At 41.8% G+C, this 12,784-nt stretch overlaps 1 protein-coding gene across 1 annotated transcript in view; it reads right to left on the bottom strand.

The window, feature by feature from the left end:
* Positions 1-12,183, bottom strand: part of RRP1B (ribosomal RNA processing 1B) — a 32,130-nt gene extending 19,947 nt beyond the window's left edge. Inside the window, exons 1-6 of the mRNA XM_006894053.1 lie at positions 12,054-12,183; positions 6,012-6,094; positions 4,200-4,257; positions 3,037-3,122; positions 884-945; positions 49-178 (exon numbers count right to left, since the gene is read on the bottom strand). Coding sequence (XP_006894115.1) covers positions 49-178; positions 884-945; positions 3,037-3,122; positions 4,200-4,257; positions 6,012-6,094; positions 12,054-12,183 — 549 coding nt within the window. The remainder of the gene's footprint in view (positions 1-48; positions 179-883; positions 946-3,036; positions 3,123-4,199; positions 4,258-6,011; positions 6,095-12,053) is intronic.
* Between the last annotated feature and the right edge of the window lie 601 nt (positions 12,184-12,784).

The raw sequence follows: 12,784 nt of genomic DNA, 5'->3' as shown, positions 1-12,784 counted from the left end.
GTTGTTGGTGGTTTTGTTGCATCAAGATTAATAGTTAAGGCCTCTTACCTCTTTCCCTCCCACCTTGGTTAGTTCATCCAGGTAAATATCAACAAAGTGGAACTTCACTTCATTTGGAGACTGGCTCTCAGGATGCAAAATCTCCTTCATTAAGATGTCTAGCAAAAGCTTGATTTGGCTAAAGGAAAAATAAATAAGAGTCTGTTAACCTAAGTGTGTCAAAACTTCCCTTTTTTTCAAGAGAATCTAGTAATAGTCTAGGTCCTGTACAGAGTTACACATTAAACAAAAGTTAAATTAAAAATGTGAGATTAAGCCGTGGAAGCTGGATGAAACTCTGAAATTACTGCTTCTTTAAACCTTAAACCAAAATTATCATTTTAAGACTTCTTGAAATCAAGTAAGAGAGAAAGAATAGCTGGCTTAAGTATTAGGCTCTTTTAAAGGTCTATCTATATTACATCAAAGTGGCAAGAAAAACTCCAAAGGTTAAACTGGAACTATAGGGAAGTGAGTTTGAGGGTATAGCAGAGAAAATGAAGAAAAGGAGGGAGAGAGTGTGAACAATTTGGATAATGTAGTTAATGCCAATGAGTTGAACATATAGAAACTGCTGAAATGGTATCTGCTCTGCTATGTACATTCTCAACAAGAAGGCCAAGAAGGTGTTCAAAGAGAAAAACTAGCCACTTAAATCAGTAAAAAATGTTAACTGTGTTTCACTATTTTATGTCTTTACTGGGTTTCAAGTTCCCAATGGGCAAAGATAGGTTTTATTTCTTACAGTACTCAACAGTGGGGGACCTAGATCAGGTAAATGGTATTACTGGAGCATTAACTGAATAGTTCCAAGATTGCCATATGCCAACACAAAGTTTACTACCTTTCTTCCCAGGCATTTTGCTTCAGCACTTCAAAGGACTGCCTTAGGACCAGACGGATCAACTGCAACGAAAAGGCTTTTGTTATAAGAGGGAATGAAGTATCATATAGCTTAGTGGAACCAGGAAAGCAAAGAAGCTGTTATAGACTGAATCCTACTAGTGTGAAAATACCTACAGTAATTATATTTACACTGGACCACTTGGCAGCATCAGGATGGATGGTGAAGATTGAGATTGTTCACAGCTTTAGTTTGCTTGGCTCCACAGTCAACACTCATGGCACCAGTAGCCAGGAAATAAAAAAACATATTGCCATGGGAAAGTCTGCTGTTAGGGACCTCTCCAAAGTACTGAAGAGAAATGGTGTCTCTCTGGAGACTAAGGTGCATCTGATACAGGCCATGGTCTTTGCAATCACTTGTTATGCATCAGAAAGTTGGACAATGACCAAGGGAGAATAGAAGGAGAATTGATGCCTTTGAGCTGTGGTGCTGGAGAAGAGTATTAAGGGTACCATGGACTGCTAGGAAAACAAACAGATTCGTCCTGGAAAGGGTTCAACCGGGCAGCTCCTTGGAGGCAAGGATTTTGAGGCTCCGTCTAACATGTTGGACATGTTGTAAGGAGAGACTGGTCCTTGGAGAGGGACATCATGCTTGGGAGGGTGGAGGATGGCACAGGAGGGGAAGGCCCTCTATAAGGTGGATTGATTCAGTCACTGGGGTAACTGGGATGGGCGTGTCAGAGACAGTGCAATTGGCACAATATAGAGCAGAGTTTAAGGCTGTTATACTGGGGTTGGGTCGCTAAGAGTTGCAAGCAATTCGATGGCACATAACAACAACAACAATTATATTTAACTTGTAGATCAATAATGTTAACAAGCAACCACCAGTTTGTGTTTGGCTGCCAATGGGAAGTTGGTGGTTTGAACCCACCAGCTGTTCCAGTGGAGAAAGACACAGCACTTCTACACAGTCAATATACAGTTGCTCCAAGTGAGATCAACTTGACAAAAATGGGGTCTGGTTTGGTTTCTTGGTTTAATGATACCCAGTCTCACTCCTCCAATAGTCAAGGAGTTAAAACCGGAAGGCTTCTGGTCTGTGTATAATCAAGTACCCTTTTCACATGCCTAGAACTTGCATAGCTTCATAAGCCAATCTTTCCCCATCAACAAATGAATGGCTAGAGAAGCTGTGGTATATTCGCACAATGGAATACTATGCTGCATTAAAAAACAAGGAACTCATGCAATATTATTCAAAATGGTTGACTCTGGAGAACATTATGCTGAGTGAAATATCCCAGTCACAAAAGGACAAATATTACATGATGCCACTGTTGTAGAATGGGACTGTCCTTGGGGTTGGGGAGAGACTGAGTAAGATGGGTTCAATAATGTATACTGCACTGAAACAGAGGAGGGAGAAAACTGTTTAAAAGAGATATATAACTAGGTATTTCTGTCATCACAGGAGACTAGAGCGAGGGCTACATGGTGGAGGGGACCTGGGGGAGGGTTTGTAAAACAATGAAAGAATCTTTTCTTTTACTTTTCCATAATTTTTGGACTCATGCACTTATAACTTGTTAGTCAAATTTGTGTCTTCTAGATTGCAACACCCCCATGATACATTTTCAAGGATATGAACATGTACGGCCAAGCACAATCAATAAGAGTGCATCTAAATTCCAAAATCAATCTCCATAATAGTCTATGTGTCTCCTACTGCCAAAGGGGCCCTTTAGAGTAGTGAGAGAAGATCTTCACCCTGAAACCCACAGCGTCCCTTTTCAGCGGGAAGTAGCTAAGAGAATACGCCATCCCCTTTTCCTTATGACTCAAGGTGAAGTCTCTCTCAGGGAGGAGTGATAGGGAATGGCAAAGGACACACTGACAAAGAAGATTAATCAGAACTGGCTTTGACAAGCACTGTGGCATTTGGACAAGAACAAACTGGGAGGAGGGTAGAGAGAATAGTGCAACAATGAATGAATGGAAACCCAAAATCTCTGTAAATGTTTATGAAAATTAATAAAATATAATTATAGAAAAAAAAAGCCAATCTTTCTGCTGTATCTAAAACACCGAAAATTTTTTTCATCACAAAGATTTTTGAAGTTGGACAAAAAGCCCTTGTAGTCTTACCGTGTAGTACTTGTTCAGATGTAGCTTGTCAATCCCTTTCCATTCTCGATTCATGGTTTGCCAAAAGGTCTGAATGAACAGGTGTTCTGCAGTGAAAAAATATCTTTGAGGGCTTGGTTTTCCCACTAACATGCTACTATATAGCCAGACAATAATTAAGGGAAAGAAATTTATTATTTATCATTTACAGTAAATAATATACATAACATTTCCTTTACATTCAAATGAAAGCATATTATCACAAAAATAGGGTATCAGTTATTATTTTCATGCTCACTTAGAATGCTCTGTGTTGTTCTTTTTTTTTAACTTATAAGCTGTGCTTCTACTAAAATCAAGACACTTTTTGATCCAAAGGGTGTTTATTGACCTTTCCCTTTCACCACACACATACCTATGTATATGGTTAATACATATGGTTAATTTTGATGAACATGTATATGATCTACAGAGGCACTTGGCTTTCTGTCTGATATATCAGCTGGGTTGACTACAGTTCTTAAGACTAGAACTTTTTCTTTCAAAATGTTTTTGTTTGTAGGTTTTAAAAAATGGATTTACTTCTTTTTTGATATCTGCAAATGTATAAATATTTTATATGCAGAACTTTATTCATTACTACTCAAATGAAACCTTGCAAAAATTAAGACAACCCATGAAAATGATTAAAACTACTGTGACAGTTTTGTTCTATGGAACAGTAAGTAGAACAAAATCTCCTAGTTATGTCCTACCTCTGGAAATAATCAGAAATAAACATCTCAGACATATCTTTTAATTTTTGCCTTTATGTATTCTTTTTTTGAGGGGGAAAAATGGCTTCTTTATAGCTCTACTAATGATGTCCTTACATGGCTCTACCTCTGGAGAAGATAACCTGGCATCCTGAGGCAGTGTGAACACGTGTATAAACAAGCTATACTACATGTAGTCTCAAACAGCTGTCAAACAGAATTCTGAGGTTCTGGAGGAATTATTTATTAAAGCAGTTTCTAGCAATCAAGATGTCAAGTATGAGACTTCACAAGAGCACTAGGTTCATTATGTTAAGCCAGCACTAACTGCTGAAGGAAGAAGACACAGTACTGAGTAGGTTTCCTAGAAAATGTATCAAATCTGATGACCAAGGAAGTTTGGAAAACCATGAAAAAGCCAAGACTTACGCGCCTCTGAGTTGTTAACAACATGGACGAGCTGGGATATAGTGTTTGCTAGTTCCTCCTGCAGGGGTGGGTGGGGGGAAAACACAGGGATTATTAGGTGCAACAATGAGATGACAGCACCGTGGCCAGGGTTCTCCTGCACCTGATGGTGGCAACTCTGTCCCTTGTTTTCCGTGTCATTTCCACTTAAAAATGAAGTGTGACTGTCACCCAATGTGAAATTACTAATTCCAACAAACTATCTACTTTATATGCCTTTCAGAGTTTAAGATGCATGTTACAAAAAAATCCCCTCTCTGGCTGTCAATTCAAATGCTCTATGGAAGAAGTAAATCAGCTATCAACTCCTCATTTTAAAATATACTAAGATTTAAAGCAACATTTTATACTAATCTAAATAACAAGAGATCCACAGGACAAAGGGCCTACTTTCCTGCAGTTAAGACAATGGAGATTCTTGCTCCACGAAACACAACTCTTGGCATGGTCAGTGCTACATGGGAAGGCAGGGCAGTTAGGAAGCAACGGTTATACTGGGTCCTCTGAGGTGGCTCTGTCTTACAAAAGAGCACAATCAGAAGACCCAACACTGTGGAAATGGCAGCACTCATCTATGGGAAGAATCTGGGGCCACAGAGAAACCTCCCATAGGGCATGTCCAGCAAAGGAATTCTCTTTATGAGGTTTTATCAGAAAAGAAGGATCGTCTGTTGTATTGCTGGCACTTCACCTTGACTCAAATTTTCCTTACTTATAATATAGGAACTCCAGACTTCAAAATGCTGTTTCTCATCTATTTTCTTCCTCCACCAACGCCGTTAGTTTGTTGCTTTTAAATGTTACTTTAAAATATTTTCTTCTGTTATCCTACTCAAAATATGTTCAGTGGAGGAGGAGCAATAAACCCTATCCTGTGACTTTACTATGTGTCTGTGTATCAAAATCCAGAAAACATAAATCACCCCAAGAACTCTTGAGGCATTTATATTGTGTCCTCAAGGGTGACCCTTTAACTTTTGTAAAGGAAGACAGCATAACCAAGATTTTTATTTAAAAACATTTCCTTATATGTTTAGTGGATTCATGATACAGCGGGCAGTCTATACACATTTTAGTCCATTCTTAAGGTCCGCAGCTAGCTTTAAGTTAGAAGTGTCATCTTTGAGGGCTTGGTGGCTCACCTTATAAAGAACTCAACATCTAGTACGTGGCTGCTCTGCCCATGGTTATCTGGCTAATCTGTGGGGTGATAGGGGGGATAGGAGCCTTGGCCTCCCCTTCCAGGAGTGCAGGTAACTATTCTTTTGTGCTATTTTGATAGGCAGTATAAAAACTTTCCATGGAAATCATAAAGTTGTAGAAAAATTATAAATCTACAATTTTTGCACATCTTTCCCTTTGTGGTTAGTACTTTAATGCTCTGACATTGCTCTTATCACTTTCAGTGCCCACAAGTGAGAAAAACCAATCAGAGAAGCCAAGATTTATTTGCTTACTCACATTAGGAGACGGAAGAAGTCCTGGTGGGGTGGTATAGTGGTTAAACGTTAGGCTGCTAACTGAAAGGTTGGCAGTTCAAACCTACTAGCCACTCCATGGGAGAAAGATGTAGCAGCTTGCTTCTATAAAGATCACAGGCTAGGAAACCCCATGGGGCAGTTCTATCCTGGTATACAGCACTGCTATGAGACAGAATCAACTCAATGGTCCCTAACAACAAAAGCAGGGGACCAATAATTAAAAAAGGACCAAGTCTCTTTTATCTATCCATGTCAAATAAGCAGGAGCATAACAAAAGGAATTTCATGTTACCTGTAGGAGAGGTTCATCTTGTACCCACATGCAGTAAAAGAGTCCTTTCCAAATTTTCAAAAGTTCTTCTTGGCTAAAGCCTCCTAACAGGGCAAAATAATATAAAAAGTGAAGTGTTAAAGCCTACATATTTTCTTTTTTGAGTTCAGAATTGCCACATAAGCAGTAAAAACAAGGATTAATTTTTTTAAACAAAATGCATGAGAATGACTGTATGAAACACAATATGAATAGTGTGAAACATAATGTATACGAGATTTGTTAAGTAAACCAATAATAATAATAATAAAAAAACAACCACAAAACCAATACCACATACATTTCTTCACTGCAAATACTTTTAAATTTGGAAGAACCTATTGCCTTGTTACTACAAAGTACACATATGCAAATGATTATGTTGCTGTGTACCACAGAAGCGGAACCGACCCAGAACTGACTAGGTGACCCTCCAGCAGGTTTTCAGGGGCAGTTAATTGCACAGGAGGAGACTGCCCATCCTTCCCCTGTGGAGCAGTTAGTGGCCTCAAACCATGTGCCTTTGGGATTGCAGCACCAGACTCTGGGCAGGAAGCTGGTGTACTCATTATCTGAGTAATAGCAAATGCACACAACATCACAAACACCAAAAATTGACTTATTAGGAGGCCATTTATAAAATTAGTTCACTCTCAAGGCCTCTCCATGTTTAAATCAGCATTTCATCCACGCACCAACATTTTCATTGGTCTTATGAAGTAAAGCAGGAAATTCTACATGAAATGCAGGAATTCAGCAGGTTGAAGCAGGTGTGAAGAACTGACCTCTCAAGTTGTAGGCAAAGTCACTGGCAAGGTAACCAGTAGAGCCCTCCTGAGCAGGTCATGTCAAATTGATCAGTACTAGTTTAGTGAAACACAGGAGGCAAAGATTATGCTAAATGAGACCAGGAATGCAACCCATGAACACACTAAATGGGGAAAACTGAAGGACAGATGATGACCCAGCCCCTTCAACAAATACACTGCAAAGAATTTTTTTTATTTATTTATTTTTTACAAAAGACATGATCTCTTCAAATTTGAGGCTTAGGAGACAGTAGCCAAATGTAATGGCGGGTCTTATTTTACTTCTGGTTTATCATAAAAGACAATCAAGAGAAAATGCAACAAATTGGCACCTCATGACTTCAAGGACTTTTGTCAAAGATATGATAATGTTACTGTGATGTTTAAGGGGCAAAAGGTCTCAGCTTTCATAGTTAAACAATGACACAATGGAGAGGAGGAATAAGCAAGAGGCTGGAAAAATAGGCCTTGTATTGGCAAATGTTAAAGCTGAGTCAGGAATGTACTTTTCATGCATTTGAAGATTTTCTCAAAAAGATGTATATACACATATACATACACAGCCATGAAATTAGCAAAATGTGACTGTAGGCTGTGTTCTTTGTTTTAAAAAGTCTTCCATAAAGGAAACTAGAAAGGCATAAACAATGACCTTAAAATTGATGCAAGATTTATAGTGTATGAAGCTCAAATACTGGTGGCATGCCTAGATGTTGGCCAAGCAGCTACACATACTATACCTCTGCTAGGGTGCTCTACAGTGGCGACAGTGGTCTGGTTAAGCTCATCTGTTGTGAAGGGGAGGCCAAACCTTTCTTGGTAGCAGGACTGGTTCAGAAATGGACCAAAGATCAACAACAAATGTAGGGGAGAGGAAAGTTGTAGAATCAAAACCAGACAGGGATTTCTGTATTGCTGCTGATTTTGCTTGCTGCTGTATCGAGTGCCGAAACGGACAGTGCACATAGCAAGCACCCCCTGTTGTGCTGAATATCTGAATGAACAGGTCTGGTAAAAGCTTAGGTCCAACACAGTGCTCATTCCATGACTGTGAGTGCCCGACATGATGTGAATGCACGAGAGTGACAGTCACTTGAAGCGGCATTAAAATTCTTGCTGCTAGACAGCTACAGGGATTGTAAGAGAAGTTCAGATTTCCTTTACTAGGCTCAACAAATTCAAACCTCGAGTTGCTATAATCAAGGATGCTTTCGGCAGAACGCTAAATGATCCCGGAAGTATTAAAAGAAGATGGAAGGAATATACTGAGTCACTGTATCGAAAAGAATTGGAAGACACAGAAGAATTTCATGAAACAATATATGAACAAGAGCCTATGTGATGAAAGAAGTAGTTCAGGCTGCTTTGAAGGACATGGCAAAAAATAAGGCTCCAGGAATAGATGGTATACCAATTGACATATTTCAGTTAACAGATGCTGCCCTGAACGTGCTCACCAAGTTGTGCCTAGAAATCTGGAGAACGACCACTTGGCCAACTGACTGGAAGAGATCGATATTTGTTCCTATCCCAAAGAAAGGCGACCCAACCGAATGTGGAAACTACAGAACAATTTCACTGATTTCACATGCAAGCAAGATTTTACTGAAGATTATCCAAAAACGACTGGAACAGCACATCAACAGAGAACTACCAGAAGTCCAGGCTGGTCTCAGAAGGGGTCGTGGTACTAGAGATATTGTAGCTGATGTTAGATGGATCTTGGCTGAAAGCAGGGAATACCAGAGGAATGTCTATCTGTGTTTCATTGACTATGCAAAGGCATTTGACTGTGTAGATCATAACAAACTGTGGCTGACTCTGAGAAGAATGGGAATCCCAGAACACTTGATTGTTCTAATGTGAAACTTATACTTGGACCAGGAGGCAGTCGTCAGAACAGAGCAAGGGAACATTGCATGGTTCAAAATTGGGAAGGGCGTACGCCAGGGATGCATCCTATCTCCATACCTTTTCAACCTATATGCAGAACAGATTATCCGGGAGGCGGGGCTCTATGAGGAGAAATGTGGGGTCGATTTATCAACAATCTGCGTTATGCGGATGACACAACCCTGCTTGCTGAAACTGAAGAGGACCTGAAGCACCTGCTGCAGAGTGTCAAGGACTGCAGCCTACAATATGGATTGAGGCTCAATGTCAAGAAGACAAAGATTCTCACCACTGGACCAATTGGCAGCATCAGGATGGATGGTGAAGAGATTGAGATTGTACACAGCTTTAGTTTGCTTGGCTCCATAGTCAACAGTCTTGGCACCAGCAGCCAGGAAATTAAAAGGCGCATTGCCATGGAAAAGTCTGCTGTTAGGGACCTCTCCAAAGTGCTGAAGAGCAGTGGTGTCTCTCTGGAGAGTAAGGTGCATCTGATACAGGCCACGGTCTTCGCAATCACCTGTTATGCATCAGAGAGTTGGACAATGACCAAGGAGGATAGAAGGAGAACTGATGCCTTTGAGCTGTGGTGCTGGAGGAGAGTACTGAGAATACCATGGACTGCTAGGAAAACAAATAGATTTGTCCTGGAGAGGGTTAAACCGGGTGGCTCCTTGGAGGCAAGGATTCTGAGGCTCCGTCTAACTTACTTCGGGCATGTTGTGAGGAGAGACGTCGTTAGAGAGGGACATCATGTTTGGGAGGGTGGAGGGACGGCGCAGGAGAGGAAGGCCCTCTATGAGGTGGATTGATTCAGTGACTGGGATAATTGGGATGGGAGTGTCAGAGACAGTGCGATTGGCACAGGACAGAGCGGAGTTTTAGAGCTGTTGTACATGGGGTCGCTATGAGTCGCAGGCGACTCGACGGCACATAACAACAACAAGGCTCAATGCAACATGTGAAAAATAGGCATCTACCAAGAAGATACAAATAATAGGTTGATTTATTTCCAAACCTTAATGTCTGCTATAATGGCATCTGCAGGCATTGAAACTATTATGGAACATACTTGTCTGAAACACAAGTGTTGTCATCAGTCAAACTGGACTCAATGATAACTCTCTTATCAATGCTTCCATGGCATTCACTTTGAGGTGCTATTCTTTGAAGGCCAGCAAACCTATTATGGACATGAAGGTGAACAGAGGCACAACATAAGTGATTCTAGGTGGTATGGATGCCAACTGTGCTGGGTATTTGACCCAAAATGAGGAGAAAGGCATATTAACAGCTATGCACTTAAGTGTTAACTAAAAGATCAGGAGTTTACACCCACCAATCATCCAGAGCATAAAGAGAAAGCAGGCCACTCCTATTAAGATTACCATGTTATTGTAAATAAACTAGTGTAAAATTAAAATTATAACAAAATACCAAACATTAAAAAAAATTTACAATCTTAGAAACCTGGTGGCAAGTTAGTTACCATGAGTCAAACTGAGGCATATTTGGTATTTCCGAATCATAAGATGTTCAGCTACTCTGATCAGGAAAGACTTTTGGAGGAAGTGATATTTCACTGAAGGCTAGGAAAAGAAAAGGTGTTAGATTCTTTGTTGTGCAAACAGTATAGATAAGAGTAGAGGTGTGTTGCACACGAAGAAACCACAAACAGCTTGTGGTGTGTGCAGGGCAGATATGATGGTTACACATATGGACATGAAATAATCAGTTAAGAAGCAGGTATGCAACCCTTGATGAGATAGAAGGTCTGTGTGTGGTTAATGGAAGGGAGCCCTAGCAGTGCAGTGGGTAAGGACTCTGGTGGGAACCAGCAACCAAAATGAAGATAGCATAGGAGGTGGAGGAAGAACAAGAGATAAGAACAGCTTCAGAGGAAAGAAAAATGGGCCAGTTTAGGCTTTTGAGCCACAAGGGCCTGTGAGACATCCAATGGCCTGGCAAGCAGATCCATTTTACACATACTAAAAATCTGGATTGAGGAAAATCAGGACAGAGGAACAACCAGCACTTGTCAGGTATCAAACTATGAGAGAGAAATCCTTCAGTGAGAACTCCAGAGAATCAAAGGCATGAATCTCAAGTCTTTTCTATAAAACTACTTTCCTTTTCCTTGTTCACTGTGTCTCCAAAATAAAAGAAAACATGTTTGTGAAGGCATAAACAATACATATTCCTTCAAGTGGATTCTGAACGCATTACTTTCTCTCATTGCTATCAACAGCTCATCCTCAAGCGGGTTTCAGAGGCTGTAAATCACACAGGAGGAGACAGCATGTTTTTCCCAAGAGGCAGCTTGTGGATTCAAACTGCCTGCCTTTGGAATAGCAACTCTGGTTTCCAAAGCTGTCTATCTTTATGGAAGTAGATGGCCCCATCTTTCTCTTGAGTCAAACCAATGACCCTTTGGTTAGTTTACCAGTGCTCAAATCCACACTGCCACCAGGGTGTCTTAGTTGGCATATCATGCTTTCCACTCCGGGGTTCACAGGCCCACGTTTCACTCGAGAACAGCACCTCAAGTAATTAAAAAGCTCTGTATGATCTGGCCTCTGCCTGCATTTCCAGCTTCATCTCATGACACCCTCATCCTCTCTTTCTCCCACTGACCATGTTTGTGAGCAGAAGTACTTAAGCATTTGTAGGCTCAGTTCTTCAGCACTACTGGCTTGTCTTTTCAGATCTCTGAATATTACTCCAGAGTCCTTTCTGTAGCAGCGTATGTGGAAGAGCTCCTACCTTTCTTAAAAATCACAGTACCCGATTTGTATTTCCTTCACTACACTTAGCAAAGTTCTATTTGTTTTTCTGCTCCCCTCAACTTCAGAAGTTCTTCGCTGGTACGCTTTCCTCGTGTATCCTCAATTCCTAAAACTGTTGACCAAATGAAAGCATGAACCAATTAAAGTTGAAGAGTGCAACTAAGTGCAGGATCGGGAACTTGACAAGCCAGGGTTTCACGGCTTTTTCCGCACTTAATGAGAATGGCTTACAGCAAGTTATTTAATTTCTCTCTTGGCCCTAGTTTCTTCAACTGTAAAATAGGCTTTAAGCACTCTAAGAAACCGTTCACACAGAAGCATGCCATGGATGTCATGAACCATTACTTATAACTGGAAACGAGACATCTTTCCCGCTCCCTGTCCGCCTGCTTGCCAGTGCCGCTTCCAGGGTGTTTTCTCGGGGGCCCCGCATCACCCCGATAAGGGTCCTGCACTCCCGTATTGCACCGCTCTCCCGGGAGTCACAGCAGGCTCCGGCCCGCCATGTGCGCAGCGCGCTAATCGCAGGCGCTCACCTGTCTCTCTCTGCGTCTTCACGCTGATGTATTGGCGCAGCTTTTTCACGGCCCGGTCCCGGATCCCCTTTTCATTCGACGCCAGCCGCTGGGCAAACTGGATCTCAGCCGGCTGCATGGCAGGAGCCATCACGCCCGCTGTTGCATCCCCGGCCGCGCAGCTTCAAGTACCCTCTGCCGCCCGCCGAAGCCACTCGAGTGCTCCCCAGGCTGCGCCTGCGCAGAAGGCGGAGGCGGCCTGGGCGAATGGCTGGCGTGCGGCGGCGTGGCCCGCGCGCGGTATGATGATGTCACAAAAGCGCGTTCGCGGGCTTGCGGAGCGTTTTAGCAGCGAGCGCTGTAGAGGCCCCACTAGCAACGCTAAATGCTTCTACCCGAGCTGGCTTGCGTCTACGCACCTTCACGGGCTTTTCGCCGGCAAAACTTAAAAGGCACCAGAACTGTTGCGGTTAGCCGGGGTTGATCTTGGCCAAGAAGTGTTGTATGGCTAATCTTAAGTGGTCTAGAATCTTTTAAGTCTACTTAGTAAAAATCCCGTCTTCTCTATAGTCCGTCTATTCCCAGGCACCATAGAGTCCTTTCTTGATTGTATTGAACTCTTCGGGTCACACTAGGTAGTGATTGGGAAAGGCTAGTGATCTCTGGGAATTTCTTTCCAGGATATTCTTCCAACTATCTCTGTAGTGGGCTTCCTGACAGGGGTCCAAGTTAGAGACTGTCCTTTGTGCTGC

Source organism: Elephantulus edwardii, unplaced genomic scaffold, assembly GCF_000299155.1.
Source record: "Elephantulus edwardii isolate Elephantulus edwardi_28Jun2011 unplaced genomic scaffold, EleEdw1.0 scaffold00133, whole genome shotgun sequence".
Taxonomy (NCBI): Eukaryota; Metazoa; Chordata; class Mammalia; order Macroscelidea; family Macroscelididae; genus Elephantulus; species Elephantulus edwardii.
This window is presented reverse-complemented; position numbering and strand designations above follow the sequence as displayed.